Consider the following 20,768-nt stretch of genomic DNA (forward strand, 5'->3'; position numbering starts at 1 on the left):
ACGCCTTCCTTTCTGGCTCCTCGAGGACCCGAGGACCGTGTCCCATCAAGACATCAGTTATGGATTCTTTACTGCATCATTAACCCCTCCTGTTCCACTGATCCCTCCCAGAAGCACAGAAACAAGTTCAACTCATTCCCATTAAACACAAAAGAACCCCAAGACCAAACAAGCCCATCCCTCGCTGGAGCCGACGGCCCCTCCCAGCCCTAGCACTCTGTTTCCATCAAGCTCCATGACACAGCGTGGATGCACCAGCCCCTGCGGCCTCCCCTGGCGTTCCGGGCTCCCAACAACCCAATCCGGCCTCCAGCCCCGACCATTAGCAACTGCTCTGTCAAGGTTGACGGTAACCTCTATGGCACAGACCACCTGTGTCAGATCACCCTACGGGGCACCCACGCAGCATCTCTTGCCAGGAGCCCCGCATGGTCTCGCCTCCTCCTGCTGCTCTTGCGGCTCCTCTTCAGTCTCCTCCTCTCCTTGAACCCCGAGGCCCCTCAGAGACTTCAACTTGGTCTTCTGTCCCCACTAGAGAGACATGGATGCAAACACACAGGCCTTCACTTGGTCGCCCTGCGTCCACAGCCCCGGCTCGGGTGACCTCCTGTGGGTTGCTCAGCCGTCTCTGTCTCCGACCCAGCTGTCCCGCAGTGGCCCAGACCCAGCTCTCCTAGACGTGCATCAGCCAGAGCCAGTCCCAGACTGAGTCCATCAGCCCCTCGCACCTTCACCCTGTCCCCGTCCCTTCAGAGCCTCCCACCTTGCTGTCAGGCCCCGTGGCAGCCCAGGACCCAAGCCACACGGCCAGGAGCACCCTGTACTCCTCTTCCCACTCCTGCATGCTCTGCCACCACGTCCTGTCCTCTCTACCACCCCAACGACAGCTGCCTCGTCAGGCCTTTCTCCTCACCGCCCCACACAACGCCTCCAACGCCACCCCCCCCCCCCCCCGACGAGCCTCCCAGCCTCCAACCCGGAAGGCTCCCTGCTCCCAAACAGCCCGGGCCGGCTTCCTTCTGGCGGCAGCCCTCGCTGCTCTTCCCTGGGCTGCCGCCGCCTGTGAACTGAAAATCACAGGAAGCCATCTCGTCTGGCCCAGAGCTTCCCTGGAGTGCTCCATTCACAGGGCATTTCTGTGAGGGAGCAAGTCTTTCCTAGGGCTCTGGGCTGAACGAAATCCTTAACAGTTCCACTGGGTCAAGTAATTAGATCGAAACTTAGTATTTATGCCCTAAGTAGCCATCTAAAAAAATAACACCCATAAATGAAAAGAAAAGTATGATTTTGATTTCATTGCTAAATAACCACACCTAATTCCTCCAAGGACGTGTGTGCCTGTTGGGTGCTGCACCATTTCTTAAGACGCCGTCACCCTTGGGACGCCTGGGTGGCTCAGTGGCTTAAGCCTCTGCCTTCAGCTCTGTTCGTGATCCCAGGGTCCTCGGATCCAGTCCCGCATCAGGCTCCCTGCTCAGTGGGGAGCCTGCTTCTCCCTCGGCCTCTGCCTGCCACTCTGCCTGCTTGTGCTTTTTCCCTCTCTCTGACAAATAAATAAATAAATGAAAAGCCTTTGGGGGAAAAAAAGACACCGGCTTTTCCTTCATGTCTCTGCGCGGGCCCATCCCCCAGCCACCCCCTAGCAAACTTGGTGCTCTTCCTCCTGGGACACAAGCACCAAGAGGGAGCTCAACTCCTGACACGACGTTGCTTCCTCTGGGTAGGAACACCCGGCATGACCACATGAACAACTCACGTTTTGTAACTCCACATGAGGAAAAGATGGTTTCATGCCCAATGTAGTCCTAGCATTTGCATATACTTTAACATCCTAAGAAATAAAGTTCCACATTTTCACATGTACCTGAAACTTCCTCCTTGGTCCCCATCCAACTACATTTCGATGGCTCTCTCGGAGCTTTTCGACCTAGGCGACATAGCTCCCACCCCAGGAAGAGGCTAGGAATGGTGCAGCAGTGGCCCTGGGTCTCTGACACACCCGTGGGGAGAGCCCCTCCACCAGCATTGAGTCGGCAGAGGTCAGCAGAAGCGTCCAGCCATGCATGAGACAGTCCTGTTGAACAAAACGTTTCCTGTCCGAGAGGCCAACCGCACACGTCCCTCCCTCACTGAGAAATGCTGAGCCAAATAGGGAATATGTGGAATGTGTGACTGCTGTGGTCCCGTTTACCGTAAGCTTCTGCAAAGGATTTTAAAGCTTGGTTTTGCTTCATGGGCACAGGTGCTAGAGAAACCGTGCAGAGCAACAGGGGCATAAAGGAGAACAGGGAGGGTGACCGGGTGGACGTGGTGCCTTCGACCCGCACAGAGATGCAGACTCAGGTGACGCTGGAGAAGGGGTCTAGAGCTGACACTGAAATCTGCGATCGGCCGCGTGCAGGAGACGACAGCATGGAAGTGGCGGCCGAGACAGGAAGTAAGCATCATCATCCGCCGTGTGGCTCGCACATGTGCACAGCGAGGACTAGAACACCCAAGCCTAGAATCCTCAGCAGCAACAAAGGAGCCAAAGCAGAGGGTGCCGGCCTAGTCAAAGACCCAGCAGTGTCAGAAGCCACAGCATGGCTGGTGGCCAGAGAGAAAGGACTGCTGGGTCTGGCCAGTGTCCGGCGGATGGGAGGCTGATCAGGGAGCCCAAGGTCAGATGGGCTCTGCTAGAGGGAGCCTTTCTTAAATGACAAGAGAGGCACAAGAGCCAGAGAAGGACTGAGAAGCTTTTGCTGCTGTCATTTAGCTTTCTCTTTCAGACGAGAGAGCCCAAGTTACCAGACGAGCACAGGAGCAAATGCACCGAGAAACAGGAAGGGGCGAGGGTCTTCCTGCAGCGGGGAGCAGCCCTGGGCAGAGGCTGGACAGGTACCAAGTTCCCCGGGGGCCAAGGAGGGTCTCTGTGCTTCCCCACTTCACTCTCCTGACTGTCACCCAGGGAATCTTCCAGACTTTTTTCTTAACTGTACTCATTCAGGATAGCATTCCTCCCACTGGCAAGCAGCCAGAGGGGCCTTGCAGACAAGTGGCCGGGTTGTGGAAGGCTGGAGGAAGGGCAGGGAGGGGAGAGTGGGCCCTCAGATGGCAGAGCAGCCACACTACCCCCATGCCCGTGCCCTCTCCCCAGCGAAGACCAAGCGTCCTGGCGCTCAGGGTCCTGTTCCCAGGGGTTCCCACGGAGCCTGGCTCTCTCACGCACCCTCTTTCTGGGAGCCTTCCAGCCCCACAGCCACTCTCCCTCCTCTGCTTGTTACTCATCCAGCTGAGAACAAAGCCCCCCCCCAGCATCCAGGTCTCCCCTCGCCCCATCTGTACAGGGCTTTGGGCCCTCAGTTTCCGTGCAGTTCGGCGGGCAGGCTCTGGAGTCAGGTTGACGGACGTGGGGTCCCGGCCCCAGCCCTGCCCCGGAACGAACGGCCGGGACCAGATCCCTTCCCCGTCACAAAACAGGGGCGGCCGCTGCACCTGCTTCGCGGGGTGGTGGTGCCCCTCTACGAAGGCCCGGGTGCCCGGCACACCTTGAGGGCTCGGCCAAGGTGACCTGCACTCCTTTCCGATCCTAATTATCAGGGCTGCTCTCGCGCTGCTTCTGTATTCAGCCGCGTCTGCCCTACGTCGGGCTTGCAGCCAATGAGAGCAGACGAAGCGCCAGACCCCGGGCTCTGCGGGGACCCACTGGCTGGGCCCACACAGGACCGCTTCCCGGATCAGGCCCGAGTCTAGGTACTGCAGCAGAAGGACTGCCTTCCGGTAAAGATCACCCTCGGTACTCTGGGTGGTTTCATCAAATGAGTTCGAGGGCTTGAGGTTTCCTGGAGACAGGATGTCTCAGGATGGCAGCACCAACTCAGGCCACGTCTCCTGCCGGCTGGTCCGCCCCCTGAATTTCAGACCTGTCGGCCCCACAAGTGTGTGAGCCAAGCTCCATAGAAGTAATCAGTCGTGCTCTCCCTCCCCCTCTTTCTCTTCCTTTCTCCCTCCCTTCTCCCATTCCCCACCTCTCCCACTGGCTCAGGAGAAGCCTGACCCACACAGGTGGCTAGGGGCAACCACAGAGCTGGATGGAGCCCGAGGGCTTGGGTGAAAAGCCTGCGTTCTGAGTCAAAAGAGAGAACCATGATTATTCCCATCAGCTTTTGTTTCCTTACACACCATAATCTAGAGTTAATGACTTCTCTCTTCCTAACGAAGGACAAGAAATCTACATTACAATAACAGACCAAAAGATCTGACTTCTTAAAACATTCTTAAATACATGAAATCTCACCTCCAGTGACCTGTCATGTCGAAAGCCCCAGACACAAGCTGCAACGGACACGGGGGAGACGAAGAACAGCGGCATGAAGACCAGAAGCCAGAAATGGCTTCCTCTCTCAATCCTGTCACAGACCAGGACTTCGAACATCAACAGGAGCAAGTGGATGCCCACGGCAATTAACATGGCTTTAAACTCCACACATGTTTCTCCTTCTGCTCTGAAAAGGGACATCAGAAGAAGAAGAAAAATACTCAGTTCGGAATCTCCAGAACAGGCCGGTTGTCCAGGGCAAAGACCAACTTAATGTTGATACTATAAGCGATATATTTATCAATTTGACAAAAAGCAAAGGAAGTTAGGTAGAAAGCAAACTTAAACTTAATCTTTAGTAGGCAATCTTTCAAATGCCCCAAATTACTCCATGACGGTAAAGGAACTTCACAGCCAAACCAAAGTTTTAACTGGATAATGACATTCTCAGAAGTAACAGCCAGAGTTATTCCTTCCCTGACAGTAAACAAAAATGCTTTTATTCGTAACTTTAAATTCAACTACTTCCAAGATGATTCAAGCTGATTGCTTCTACTACTAAAAACAGACAAATATCCCTTAAGTCTCAAGATCCTCATCTCTTAACAAATTAAAAACCATGTAAATCACATTCCATGCAGTACTATAAAAGTAACTGGCTTTTTTTAAAATAAGCTGTGGGTTATATTTCAAAAATATCTAGTAACTATTGTTAGGTGCTATTAAAATACCGATAAAATTATGAGCATCTTTTTATTTTCCTTTCTATTCCATGAAGAGGAATTAACACCTGCAGATTAAAGAGAAGGAAGAGCAGTTAAAACTGTTTTTAAACAAAATCAGTTTAATTAGCTGTTTAAGTATCATGCAGGAACTTATCAGATTAACAACTGAAAAATTAGGCCGTTAATCAGAAAAATGCTTAAAAATGCATTTGGAAGGTCTACAGTGTTTCATTCAAAATACAGATAAACATTTTATGATGTATAAATGTATGATGTACATTTTATGATGTACACCCGAGGTTAGGACACAGAGAAAAAGAAAGTAGTGGTCACCCGTACAGGACACGGCAACGGCCCACCAGGGAACGTGAACACTGAGAACCAAATGACCGCGGCTCCGCACTCACTACATTCAACTCCACACACAGCGCCTCACGGCGCCTCTCCTCGCTCTAACAAATCTTAACTTAAAGCAATGTGGCAAAGGTCAAATAGGTTCTCAATATCAATTAGTGGACCCTAAACGGTTTAGTTATTTAACTTTTCATTCTTTGAGTCAAAAATACTAGATATCTGAAAATATTTTATAAAAAAGAAAAGATCTGTCAGCTGCACAGGTAATCTTAAAAAAGAAATAGGGAAGTCTAAGGACTTTAAAACAGCTCCACACAAATGTCCCCCATCTGCCAAGGCTCTCTGTTGGACTATTTTCAAGTTCTTAGATACGCATGTGGCTATGTATGTGACATGGGCTAACTCTTATTTTTAAAGCTAGTCAAGATGGACGAAACATCTGCACTTCTCCCACGTGAGCAGCTGCACGCGCCCCGCCTGCCCACCGGCCACTCCTCTCCTGTCTTGCTGCTGAACGCTGAGGACAGCCCCTCAAGGTTTCCTTTTCCCTTTCCGAAGTGCCAACCTCTGCGAGGGGGCAGAGAGTCTTCGGGCTCCAGCAGTACTAGGCTGTATTCCAGAGCTGAGCCAACTCTAGGAACCTGAACGGGCTGAGGCAGCCGAGAAGAAAAGCACGGGGGTGTTGAAGGTAAAGCTTACTTACCCCTCTGCCCGGTCCCCAAAGGCTCTGTTCTCCTTCACAGCATCGGGGCCTCCTCTTTTCCCGGCTCACTGACTCACTGTTATCCTGGCCAAGCTACCCCCCAACATACATACCGCTAACAGTCCTAAAACCCCAGGACTAGGAGATTGGGACAAGGGGAACCCCAATTCCAGGACAAAAGAGGAGACAGACAGATCCCTGATGACCAAAGCCAGGCTTCTGTTTTATAGGACTGCTCCTGCAAACATGACAGTTTTATGTTTCCTAGCCTAGCACGGTGCAACAGTTCGATATTTTGGATGCATTTTAGATTACACTGGCTTTTGTGGGCTGGCTGGGATCTTAAGCACCCCAGATGACACTGTTTTTATTTAAAAATGCATATCAAACCCCTAATTTTTAAAAAAAAACTTAGAACAGAACCCAGTTTGCTTGTATTATAGTTCCTATAAAACCACAGATAGGCAGAAAAAAATCGTCCTTACTTAATCAAAAGTAAAAAACAAGACATTGTTCCCTTGGGGTAGAGGTCAATGAGTTATATAAAGCAATATTACCGATATTGGGGATTTCGTGCCCAGACTCCAGTTCCAACTGAGGCTCCAACAATGACCATCAACTTCCACAGCCATATGGGAGCAAAGACAGCCCAGTAACTCCACTGAATGATGCCATCCAGACGAAGCGCCAGAAGCACAGAGAACAGCAGGAGACAGGCGTAGATGAGGAATTTACTAGGAGAAAAGTAAAATGATTAAAGAAGACTCACTTTTACAAATATGTGATACTGAAACGGAGAGTCGTAACAGCAGTATTTTTGAGCATGTGTGAAGAGTCACTAATTCAACATCGCGTATTAAAAAGTTCTATGTCATAGACATACTATGTTAGGGGATTAGCGAAGCATAAAGGAGAATAAAATAAGTTCTCTGCTTTCCAAGGCTTCCTGGTAGGAGGGAGGCCACACACAAACACAGAATTATAACACAGCATGGTATGTGCTGGAACGGAACAAGGATAGAGTGTGATGGGAACCCAAAGAAGAAATCTGGATTCTGTCTGGGGACTCGAAAAAGCAGGTTAAGCGATGCCCCTGGAGCTGGTTCCTGAAGGTATGTGGAAAGCTGCTCGCCAAGAAAGACTGTGAGAGGAGGGAGCATTCCAAGCCGAAGGAACTAGACGTACTAAAACATGGAGACTGAAAAAGGCTGACATGTTTAAGATATTGTCAAATTTTGTCACTAGCTAATTATTTGATTTTATTTTTAAAAAGGTATAGCATTTTAATTTATTTTTTAAAGATTTTATTTATTTGACAGACAGAGCTCACAAGTGGGCAGAGAGATAGGGGGCAGATAGAGAGGAGGAAGCAGGCTCCCTGCGGAGCAGAGAGTCCAATGCAGGACTCGATCCCAGGACTCTGAGATCATGACCCGAACCGAAGGCAGAGGCTTTAACCCACTGAGCCACTCAGGTGCCCCAGTATGGCATTTTTAATCTGCCGTGTTCAGATACAGTAACATTTTAGTACCCGTATTATACTTTCTGTGACTGAACAGATTATACATACACACTCACATTTCACATAAAAGGGACTTCCTGGGGTGCCTGGGTGGCTCAGTGGGTTAAAGCCTCTGCCTTTGGCTCGGGTCATGATCCCAGGGTCCTGGGATCGAGTCCCGCATCGGGCTCTCTGCTCGGCAGGGAGCCTTGCTTCCCTTCCTCTCTCTCTCTGCCTGCCTCTCTGCCTACCTGTGATCTCTGGCTGTCAAATAAATAAATAAAATCTTTTAAAAAGAAACACACTTCATCTATCTATAAAATCACAGATTAAAACTGAAAGGAGAGGAAATGTTATACCAAGCAAGCACTAACCAAAAGAAAGCTGGAGTGGCATAGTAACAACTGTTCTAGTCCTCTATTGTTGCTCTAACGAATCACCATGGATTTATCATCTCACACTTGTATATGTCAGAAGTCCAGACAAGCTCGGTTGGTTTGGCTGCTCAGATGCTTATACGGCTGAAACCAAGACGTCAGTCGGCTGGGCTCTTATCAAGGGATCCCAGGAAGAATCTGCTTCCAAGTTCATTCGGGTTGCCGGCAATTTGGTTTCTTGTGGCTGTAGGACTGAGGTCTCAGTTTCTTCATGCGCTGTCAGCTTGCGGCTGCTCTTGGACCCCAGAGACCCTCTCTGATCCCTGCACATAAGCCTTTGCATCTCAGAGCCAGCAACAGCATATGGAATCTTTCTCACACTTAGAATTCTTCTGCCTTCTCCTTCTGCCCCATCGCTCCTGCTTCCAGTGAAAGCTCTCTGCTCAGGGGAGCTCATGTGACAGACTGGATCCGCCTGGGTAATCTAGGAGACTATTCCTATCAAGTGCATAACCGTGCCAGACAGAATTCTAAAGATGTTCCCCCAAATTCCTGTCTCCTGGTTAATCAAACACTAATCTAGGTACTAATATGAAAGGACTTTGTAGTTGGAATTAAGGTTACCAATCAGGTCACCTTAAAATAGGGATATTAGTGCGTTGGGGTAGCTCAGTTGGTTAAGCATCGGCCTTCGGCTCTGGTCAAGATCCCAGGGTCCTGGGATCGAGCCCCACGTCGGGCTCCCTGATTGGTGGGGGTCTGCTTCTCCTTCTCCCTCTGCCTGCCACTTCCCCTGCTTGTGCTTTCTCCCTCTTTTTCTCACTGTCTCTCTCTCTCAAAAATAAATAAAATCTTTTAAAAAAATAGGGAGATTATCCCACATTATCCAGGTGTCAATGTAATCATATGAATCCTTAAAAGCAGAAAAAGGAGACCTACAAGTGAGTCAGAGAGACCCAGCAGAAGAGGAGAGATGAGGCAGAAGGGGAAGTCAGAAAAATTCTAAACATGAGAAGGATTCAACCTGCTTTTGCTGGCTTTGAAGATGGCGGAAGGAAGCCATGAGCCAAGGAATGCAGGCAGATTCTAGAAGTTGAGAATGATTCCTGCCGACAGCCAGCAAGAAAAATGGGGTTCTCAGTCCTACAACTGTAAGGAACTGAATTCTGACAACAACCCAAAAGAGTCTGGAGCAGATTAATCCCCAGAGCCCCAGAAAGGAATGCAGCCTGGCCCACACCTTGATTTTGGCCTTGTGAGACTCCAAGCAGAGAATTCAACTTAGCCCTGGTATACCTACACTTCTAACCCACAGAAATGTGAGATAATAAGTTCTGTGTCGTTTTACAACACTACATCTGTGGTAAATTTGCCAAGGAAACAATAGAAACTAGTACTATAACCTCAGACACTTTTGCAAAGTACCCCCTACCATGAAATACAATAGTCAGAGGTTCCATGGGTTAAGACCTGGATATCTTTGGGGGCCCACTCTGCCTGCCACAAACTAAGACAAGTTGTGTTTTTGAACAAGAAATATTACCAGTGACAAATAGGGGCAGTTCACAATGAGAAGAGGTCAATTTGTCAAAAAGCGTCTAACAACTACATATTTGTGTACCTAGTAACAAAACTTCATGATACATGTAGAAAATAGTAAGGAAAAATGGAAAAACCCACAATCATTATTGAAAATTAACACCTCTCAATAACTGACAGAACACACAGAAATTACTCAGGATACACAAGAATAACTATCAACCAACATAGCCTAACTGATATTGATAAAGCATTCCTCCTACAACAGCAAAATACAAATTCCTTTCAAATGCATATGGACGGTCATCAAGACAGACTGAAATGTGGGTCATAAAACAAGACTCAACAAATTTAAAAGGATCGAAGTCATAGAAATTAAATCTCCATACACAATGAAATTAAACTAAATGTCAACAACAGAGAGATATCTGAAAAATTCTCAAAATGCCTGCATATTAAACAATACTGTTCTAAAGAATCCATACGTAGAAGAAAAAAAAAAACACAAGGAGATTTTGAAAAATTCCAGACTAAATGAAAGTGGAAATACAGCCTACTAAAATTTATGGAGCTCCAGCTAAAGCAGTACTTAGGGGAACTTTATAGCATCAAATGCTTTCATTAGAAAAGAATCTAAAGTCAATGATCTAAGATGCACCTTAAGAAACTAGGAAGAGGGGGTGCCTAGGTGACCCAGTTGGTTGGGTGTCTGCCTTTCACTCAGGTCATGATCCTAGGGTCCTGGAATTGAAACCCATGTTGGGAATCCCTTCTCAGCAGGGAGTCTGCTTCTCCCTCTCCCTCTTCCCCTGCTTATGCTCTCTCTGGTTCCCTCTCTCTCAAATAAATAAATAAATAAATAAAATCTTTAAAAAAAAAAAGAAACTAGGAAGAGAAGGAAATTTTAAAAAGTGAGAAGAAAGGAAATGATATAAATACAAGTGCAGGAAAAAAAAATGAACCTAAAACCTGGTTCTTTGAAAAGACCAAGAAAAGTAGTAAAACTATAGCCAGACCCATCAGAAAAAAATAGTAGACAAAAATCATCAATATCAGAAATGAAAGCAGGAACATTACTACAGATCTTACAAACATTACAGGGTTTAGAAGGGGATATTATGAACTGTATGCAAGTAAATTTCTTGAAAGAAAGACATTATCCAATTTTACACAAAAAGAAATACTTTCACATCCCTATCTCTATTAAATACATTAAAATTATAGTTAAAATCCTTCTCAGGAAGAAAATGTCGGGCTCTGAAAAAATCTTTCAAATAATGGAAAAATAGTACCAACTCTGCACAAATTCTTATAGAAAAAAATGAGAGGGGGATATTTCCCAATTTATTTTATGAGGCCAGCACTACCCTGATACTAAAATCTGACCAAGAAAGAAAGCTATAAACTAATACTCTTCATGAACATAGATGCAAAAACTCTTTAAAAATTATCAAATTAAACCCAGCAATATATAAAAAGGATATTATAGAATGGCCAAGTGTAGTTTAATCAGGATTGCAAACTTGGCTTAACACTTGAAACCAATAATGTAATACACTGTTATTATAACAGAATGAAAAAAAAAACCATGATTATCTCAATAGTTTCAGAAAAAGCATTTAACTTAACTCACTACCCATTCAATAAAAGCTGTAAACACACTAGGAATAGAACGGTATTTATGAAAATAATGTTTAATGGTGTAAGACTAAACACTTTCCCTATAGAGACAAGGCAAGTACCTCCACTTCAACAACATCTATTCAACATCGTTTTAGAGGCCATAGCCCTAACAATAACACCCAAAAAAGAAATGAAAGCAATAAAGAATTGAAAGGAAGGAGTAAATCTGATTATTTGCAGACATGACTATCTACGTAAAAACCCCTAGCTAATCTACCCCAAAAAAACCACTTCTAAACGAAATAAGTGAGTTAGCAGGATACAAGATATATGTACAAAAAATTACTGTATTTCTTTATGCTAGCAATGAAAAGTTGAAAATGAAAAATTGGACACAGATTTTTTTTAAAAAACTAACATTTACTGAAACTTTCCTATAAATCTAAAATTATTCCAAAATTAAAAGTTTGTGAAAAAACTGCCATTTACAAGCATCAAAATATGAAATACTGAAATAAATGTAACAAAATATGTGCAACACTTGTACACTGAAACCTACCAAACACTACTGAGAAAAATTAAAGATCTAAATAAACGGAGAGATATACCATGTTTATAGATTAGGAAATTCAATATTGTTAATATTTACATACTCTCTGTATTGATTTCCTATGGTTGCTGTAACAAATTACCACCAACTTGGTGGCTTAAAATAAAAGACATTTATTCTTCTAATTCTGGAGGCCAGAGGTCCAAAATAGATTTCACTATTTTCACTAAGGTGTCAGCAGGGCCCACCCCCTCTGGAGACTTGGGGGAGAATTCATTCCTTACCTTTTTCAGTTTCTATAACTATATTCCTTGTTCTCCTTAGGCCCCTTCCTCCATTATCAAAACCAGCAGTAGAGCATCTTCAAATATTTTTCTATGCTCACATCACATTGCCTTCTTGTGTTAACAGTATATCCTTCTGCCCCCTGCTTATATGGGAACCTACGATTGCATTTCGGACCTACCTAGATGATCCTAGATACTGTCTCCATCTCAAGATCTTTAATTTAATCACACATTTTATGACATAAGCTAATATTTACCTTTTTACCGCAGAAGGTAGCATTCACAAAGTCTGTGGATTAGGAAGTGGTTATCTTTGACAGCCATTACTTAGCCTACCACATTCATCAAATTATTCTAAAGACTCAACACAATTCCAGGGAAAATCCCTTTGTAGAAATTGACACAGTGACTCTAAAAGTTATGTGAAAATGGAAGGACACATAATGGGCAACATAACTGTGAGAAAGAACAAAGTTGGAGAATCTACACCACATGCTTTCAAGGCTTTATTATAAAGTTACAATAATCAAGACAATGTAGTATTAGCCACATTCTTTGGCTATTCTATGGCCCACCAATCCATGCCGAGGTATTTACTCAAGAAAATGAAACTATATGTCCACACAAAGACTTGTACTCAAATGTTCAAAGCAGCTTTATTTGTAATAGCCACTGGCACCAATCCAAATGTCCATCAGTTGGTGAACAGTTAAACCAATTGTGGTATATCTGTTCAATAGAATACTAATCAGCAGAAAAAATGAGTGAAGTAGGGATGCGTGCAACAACATGCACAAACCTCGAATGCACTATGCTAGGTAAGATAACAAACTGAAAACACAACATCCTATAGGAGTCCATATAGCTGAGGGTCTAGAAAAGGCAAAAGTGTAGATACAGAAAATCTGTCAGCGTGGTTACCAGTGGTTGTGTGGGAGGAAAAAGTGGACTATGAAGGGAGAGGAGGGAATTGTTTTGGTAGTGATGAACTGTGTTATACCTAGATCTTTGGGTGGTGGTTACACAAATAGATGGATTTGTCAAAATGCAGAGGGATGGGTGCCTGGGTGGCTCAGTCGTTAAGCGTGCGCCTTCAGCTCAGGTCAAGATCCCAGGGTCCTGGGATTGAGTCCAGCATCCGGCTCCCTGTTCAGCGGGAAGTCTACTTCTCCCTCTCCCACTCCCCCTGCTTGTGTTCCCTCTCTCAATGTCTCTCTCTCTCTCTCTCTCTCTCTCTCTGTGTCAAATAAATATATAAAATTTTAAAAACAAAACAAAACAAAACACAGATGGCTGTGCACTAAAAAATGGTAAATTTTACTGCATGTAAAATATACTTCAAGATATTTGTGCAGATGCACCGATCTACCTGTGTGTACACAACCACCGCAGTAGCTGGCATCTGCAGGAGGTTTATGACACGTCAAGACTGTGCTGCTTTCCCCGCACTCACTTCAGCCTCAGAACCGCCCTTGCAAAGGAGGCACCTTAACTATTCCCATTTTACGGATGAGGAACAAAGGTTTAGATGTTAAATAACTTGTCCAAGCAGCTAGCAGTTCAGAGAGCTGGGATTCACACTAAGATCTATTTGACATTTGACCCCAAAGTCCTTTTAATACCGGCATTACGCTGATAATTCAACAGTCCTGGAAAAGTATCTGGAGAGATACACGCTAAGAATTAACAACGATCTCCAGTGGGGAGGATTAAGGACAGTCTTTACATTCTTCTGAATGACTTTTTTTTTTTTAAGGTACATGTACTGTACTTGCATTATGAAAAACAATGTAAGAAACATCAATTGGAAAAAGCAGGGAGGCTGTAAGGAGATGGGACCTACGAAAGTCAGCTCAGAAGCAAACCACCAAGAAGGTAAACCATACTGGGAGGACCATCAGATTTGGAAAGGCTGCTAACTAGAATATATATACCGCCTTTTTGTGTTGTAGTATTGTCATCTATGAAATCAGGGTAATATGTAACTCATAAGGTGGTTGTGAGTACAAGATAATGAATATGGAAAATGTTTTGTGCAGAGCACTACACTAGTGGTTCTCAAAATGTTTTGTATCAGGTCTCCTTTATGCGATTAAAAATTACTGAGCAACTCAAAGAGTTTTGTTTATATGGGTTATACCTATTATTATTCACTGTATCAGATTCAGAAACTATTTCTGAAATACTTATTAATTCAAAAATAACAATAAAGTCACTACATGTTAACATAAGCAACATAATTTTAATGAAAAAATTATTTTCCAAAATATGTACAGTTTTGAACATTTTTTTGATGTCTGGCTTCATAAAAGACACCCAGGTTTTAATATCTACATCTGCATTCATTCTGTTGCAATATGTTGTTTTGGTTCAAGCATAAGAAGAAAATCTGGCTTCACAGAGATTCGTAGTTGGAAAAGAACTGAGTATTTTAATAGCTCTTTTTGATAATGGTGGATATTCTTCTTTAACAGGGTACTAAAAGTCAACCAGTGGCAGTTTCCTGAAGGTTAACTGTGATGTGGAATCTGAAACCCTATCACTGAACTTTTTGTTGTCTGCTACATTAAAACCCACTGGTCTCTCTGGCACTTTGAAGGAATGTTTTTTATCCCTCTGTAATTATAATACCATGTAGGTTGACTGAAAAGTATTAGTTCACTGAGTAACAAAGATCTTTCAAATGTTGACACATTTCACTATACAAAAGCAAAAAATCACATTAGCTATTGTCACAATCCATTTCCTCAGAAATACGTAAGTACTGGGAGGCTGTCAAGTTCATGGGGGTAGATAAAACTTTTTAAAAATTTCAATTTTCCCTTGAAAGCTCAAATTTTACTGTTTGTAAAAACACCATCAGTTGTTTTTCTTGTTGAAAACATTGAAAGCACTTCAACAAAAGTTTCTTACATTTTAAGTGAGATTTGTGTTTATTGTGTGTCAGTGCTGCTCTTTCCAAGTTACAAGTTCACTTGGATTTGCAAGAAAAATGTCCGCCAAGTGCCCTCGTACCAACAGCCACAGTCTTGTCTGTGAGTGTCCTCCCAGGTAAAAACGGTGTTCCATGAAAAAGGCAGCTTGCAGCCCAGGCACACAAGCAGGGTTTTGGTTGTTGCTGCTGCTGCTGAAGTACTCTGCACCCAACGTGGGGCTTGCACTTGTTACAACCCTGAGATCAAGAGTCAGCAGGCTCTACCGACTGAGCCAACCAGGTGCCCCCGCCTCCCGCCCCCAGTGTTGTCCCTTGAGTCAATCGCTGTACTTCTGTACACAGCAGACAGCCTCTCTGCATTCTTCCCGTTCTGTCATACAGAATGTTAAAATGGGTGTACACTCAAGGGTCAGTATTAGTGAGACCTTTTTTCCTGCCTTATTAAGGACATCCTATGAGAAGCTGGCTTTTTTGTTTTTCATCTGCAGGTGTACCGCAGCGAAGAATCCAGTGCCTACCAGTACAGTTTCACGTCAGCGGCTTGCTCTGCGCTCAGGTGGCAGCAGCCGGCCCCTCACCGCTTCTGCACCGCCAATGCAGATGGCAACGCGCAGAGAGGCAAAGAACGCCGTCGTGTCAGGAAAACAGTCGTGGCCTCGCAGAGCCCTAGAAAGGTTCTCACGCGCCCCTAACAAGGGGTCTGTGAAAAATGGTTTGATGGCTGCTGCACTGCATACATGTTCGTTATGACGATCAATGTTCAAAACCAAGGGAGGCTTTTATGAGCTGCTACAAAGACAAAGAGAGCTACCACTGCAAGAGGCCAAGGTAACAATGACCTCACCACTAGACTCTGGAGCAGAAAAAGGCTTGAGGGGGATTCACAAGCTAATAGAAATGGAGTGATCACCATGGAGAAAGGATTCAGCAGAAGCAACTTTTTCTCTCTGAAAGCCCAGGGGGATGCCTAGTGTGAAAACCAGAAAACCAGAGCCAACCTGTCAACCAAACCTATGGCTACACATCTCGTTACCAGAAACAATAGACTTGAAAAGAGACAATTAAAAAAAAAAACTGCATCAGAACATTAACAAATGCAAGGACACTGGTAAACACAGGACTCGTAGCTAAATTAAATAATATAGAGAGGTAAAATTTTTCTAAAGGATTTTCAAACTATAAACAAAAAATAGATGAGATGCAGAGAGAGTAAACCCTCTGAGCTAAATCATGATCTTCCCTAAAGGAGATGGTTTTTTAATTTAATTGAAGAAAATAGTAGATATAATGAAAACAGAAGTACTAAAACGTTTAAAATGTTGGAAAAGTGGTAACTTTATAATTTTTTATGTAATTCAAAAGGAAATTTAGAGTTCTGGGTCTATTACATGAAAAACAAAAAACAGAAACACGATGAACAGGACAGATAATAATACAAAAATGCAATTCCTTCTTCAAATACTGGGGTTGAAAAATTATAAATAGGATGAAATGTTCTTGTATTACTCTCCTATTGCTTTCATACAAAGTTACCACCAACCTTGTGGCTTAAAAAGCATAAATTCATTATCTTTACTGTTCCAGACATCAAACATCTGAAATCGTTTTTTTTTTTTAATTTATTAACATATAATGTATTATTTGCCCCAGGGGTACAGGTCTGTCAATCGTCAGGCTTACACACTCACAGCACTCGCCATAGCACGTGCCCTCCCCGATGTCCATCCCCCAGCCACCCTGTCCCTACCCTCCCACTGTCCAGCAACCCTCAGTTTGTTTCATGAGATTAAGAGTCTCTTATGGTTTGTCTCCACCCCAATCCCATCTTGTTTCAGTTTTTCCTTCCCTACCCCCCACAACCCCCTGCCCTGCCTCCCAAATTCCTCATATCAGAGAGATCATATAATTTTCTTTCCCTGATTGACTTATTTCGCTCAGCATAATACCCTCTAGTTCCATCCGTGTTGTTGCAATGGCAAGAGTTCATTTCTTTTGATGGCCGCATAGTATTCCATTGTGTATATAGACCATATCTTCTTTATCCACTCATCTGTTTGAAATAGTTTTCTCACTGGGATAAAATCAAGATGCCACCAGAGAGATCCTTCCAGAGGCTCTAGGAGAGACTGTTTCCCTGCCTGACCAGCTTCTAGGGGCTGCCTTGTAGTCCGCTGGCTCATGGCTCCTTGCTACAGTTTCAAAGCCAGTAGGGGAGAGTCCGGTTCTCCTTACAGAGACTCACTCTGATCTCCTCTTCTGCCCTCCCTCTTCTACATTTAAGATTTGTGATTATCAGTCTTGCCAGGGAATCCAGAATAATCTCCCTATTTTCAGGTCAGCTGATTAGCAACCTTAATTCCATCTGCTACATTAATTCCTCTTTGCCATGTAATGGAATATATTCCTAGGTTCCTAGAATTAGGATGTAGGTATATTTGGGGGATCATTATTCTGCCTACCAGAGACCTATAATAAGAAAGTTTACTTACTGGATTAAAAAATAAAATCTGAATCTGTTGCATTCAAGAGTCACATCTGTAACTGATATCAAGTCAAACCAACTACAAGAAAGTAGAGGACAAAGGTTTATCAAGTTTGGGTAAGGAAGAGAGAAGCAGTTTACTAGTAAAGTAATTTGGTAGACTCCAAAGATAAACTATTAAAATACTAAAATGACTAACAATGGTACACAGTGAAAGACTAGCAACATGGCCATAGAAGACGGTAATAATCTGACCATTTTTCTATCAAGAATATACAGAGATACTTTCACTGTGGGCTTCTGCCTGCCACTATTAAATAATCACAGATAAAGCAGACAAACTCCTAAGTAAACTATGGAAATGAACACTACAATAGACAAAAAATGGCATGATTCTATAGCATCAAGTACCAGGACAAAAATTATGCTTTCATTACAATCACACATACTTATTTTTCCAGATGGGGAGAAAAAGGATCATGGGCACTGATACAAAATAAAAACAAATCTAAAGGGGGCGCATGACGTAATGAGCACTGGGTGCTGTATGCAGCTGATGAACTACACTCAATTCTACCCCTGAAACTAGTAATACACTCAATGTTAACTAACTTCAATTTAAATAAAATCTTTTTTTTTTAAAGATTTTTTTAAAAAAATATTTATTTGAGAGAGAGATAGTGAGAGAGAGCATGAGAGGTGAGGAGGTCAGAGGGAGAAGCAGACTCCCCACGTAGCAGGGACCCCCCCCACTCATGCGGCACTTGATCCCAGGACTCTGGGATCATGACCGGAGCTGAAGGCAGTTGCTTAACCAACTGAGCCACCCAGGTGCCCTAAATAAAATCTTTAAAAAATTAAATTAAATTAAATTAAAATAATGTGTGCCTTCAAAGTATGTAATGTATAAAAATGAGAAAGGAAGTCTCTGCCCCGAAGTTGCTCAAAGACTAACAGGAACAGAGGGAGGTGATCTATCGACATGTAACTATGTATCATCTACACCAGTACACGGAAAATTGGTATCTCTGGGAGAGTTGGGAAGGGAGGTGGGATCTGGACAGTAGGTTGGGGACAGGGAATTCCAGACAAAGGGATAAGACTGTTTAAAAGTATGAAACAGCTTCGTTGTACCCCAGAGGACTGGAACATGCAGAATGAATTCTATAAATCTTGGGGGGTGAGGAGCTAGGCAGACAGGAGGAAAGGCACCAGACAAATTCAGGGGAAAGTATGCTGTGGCAATAAGGTAGGGGGATTCTAATATTAAGGTAAAGCCCTGGGAATTTATTAATAGGCAATGGGGAGCCACTGAAGATTTTCTGAGCAAAAGAAACGTATAGAAGGCATAGAAGAATCTGTAAGGTAGATTGTAAGTGGCAGAGACTGGAAGCGGAAATTCTACATAACTCATAATAAACTGACAACAATGGATTTAACATTGCTTAACCGTATGGATCTTTCTCAATGTTCGCTCGTGAAGCAGTGCGACAGAGCTAAAGAGATCATCTGTGCAACTCTGAACTTTCTGGTCTTCGTGAGCAAAATGCAGATAATACTACCTCTACCATGTGATGCTGAGGTAAGAAGTAAATAACCTATCAGAAAGGCCCTATTGCAAGGCTTGGCGCCAAGGAGGTAATGCTCAGTAAATGTTCGTTTCTCTCCTTAAGTAATGACTAAATCATGATGAAACAGAACATTATTGAAGAATATTTAAAATACTAGTTAAACACAACTAAATATCAAAACTTCCAGGCTGCTGCCAAAGCAAGACTCAGAGAAAACATATCCACTCCAAAAGTGGAACTAAAAGCAGAAAAGAAAAGAAAGAAAAAAGAGACAAAGGGAAAACTACTGAACTAAGTTTTTATCTAAGAAATTTAGGAGGAAAAAATACCAAAGGAGCCCAAATATGGAAATAGTAAAACTAGAAGCAGAAATACAGATACAAAAGCAGAACCAATCAGTAACACCAATAGCTGGTTCTCTGAAAAAATGAACAACTACAAAGTTGATCAAATAAATTAATACACTCAGAAATTTAGAAGATGTAATTTATACACACATTTGTAACTGGGGGAGAAGGAACAGTATGTCAACTACACCGACACACTTGAGAGCCAAGTAAAAGAGATGACCACATCTCAAAGCGGGAATTCCAAACCTGACTGGCAAGCAGAGAATATGATGCAGCCAGAACACAGTGACAAGAAAATTTATTTTTTAAAAAGTTGCAGTCAAAGCCTAAACTACTTTGAGTCACTTTTCAAGAAACACTTAGACCAGAATCCAAGTATAAAAATAGACTTTACTTAATTCTCCACAAACCAGCAAATGGAGGTTCCGCTGGATGTTGTGGCATCAACCACTACTTCCTCGATTTCACTTTTCCAATTGTACCTTTAAAATGAATGTATTCCACTCTACCAATTTGCAGTGCTGATACATGATCACGAAATAGTGTCACGGGGTCAGTCTACAAAGCTAGTGACCTCCCTGAAATGCGTATGGAGCTTTCTGGCTTGAGGCTCAAATTCCCTCTCTCCGCTTTGCTGGGAAGGGAAGGGAAAGGGCGGAGGGAGGGAGAGAACCTACCGAGGAAAACAGATGACTCTGATGTAAAAGTTCTAGCATCTGTTTTCTGCAAATCAAAAGAATGCAACTTGGGGTGACTGGGTGGCTCACTGGGTTTAGCGTTTAGCTTCTGCCTTCCGCTCAGGTCATGATCTCCAGATCCTGGGATCAAGCCCCACATCCAGCTCCCTACTTGGCAGTGAGTCTACTCCTCTCTCTTTCTCCCTCTGCCCCTCCTCTCTGCTCATTCTCTCTCTCTCTCTCTCTCAAATAAATAAAATCTTTAAAAACAAAAAACAAACAAAAAACCCAAATAATGCAAATGGACTCAGTTTGGAGCCATCAGTCTTTTCCAGTTAAATGTGGCATGTGCGCATACATGCACACATGTGCACACATGTGTGGCACACACACGCACTGGGTGACACATCCCCTGTCTACGATTTCAGAGAATGGCTCCAACGGACAAACTGCTAACTGATGCACTCGCAGACTGTTTAAGGGGCTCTATCTCTTAAGCTGAACAAAGCCTTACTGACAAAATTTAAATTCTTTTAGTGGCAATTTAACTGGTTTTATTTGGATGAAAAATGTTTAAGAGCATCTAACCAGAAGATGTAAGAAAGCACAAAAGCCCAATAAAAACCAATCACTCTTAAGGAGGACCAGAATGAGGCCAGGCTGAAAGTTTCTCAGCGATGCAGTTGTGAGGGAAGGGGGTGTCACTCTCTCCCTAAGCCTACCTACTCCTGGGTCTGCTCACGTATTAATTCCCTAAGATTGAGGGATGCGCAAGCTCTGTGTAAATGATCAATTCT

General features: G+C 43.6%; 1 protein-coding gene across 2 annotated transcripts in view; it reads right to left on the reverse strand.

Moving 5' to 3' along the window:
* Window positions 1–20,768, reverse strand: part of LOC309856045 (transmembrane protein 185A) — a 33,661-nt gene that overhangs the window by 7,108 nt on the left and 5,785 nt on the right. For both annotated transcript variants that reach the window (XM_082716717.1, XM_082716716.1), the window contains exons 2-3: window positions 6,637–6,813; window positions 4,277–4,484 (exon numbers count right to left, since the gene is read on the reverse strand). In XM_082716717.1, coding sequence (XP_082572843.1) covers window positions 4,277–4,484; window positions 6,637–6,813 — 385 coding nt within the window. The remainder of the gene's footprint in view (window positions 1–4,276; window positions 4,485–6,636; window positions 6,814–20,768) is intronic.

The sequence above is a fragment of the Mustela nivalis genome (assembly GCF_964662115.1).
Source record: "Mustela nivalis genome assembly, chromosome: X".
Lineage (NCBI taxonomy): Eukaryota > Metazoa > Chordata > Mammalia > Carnivora > Mustelidae > Mustela > Mustela nivalis.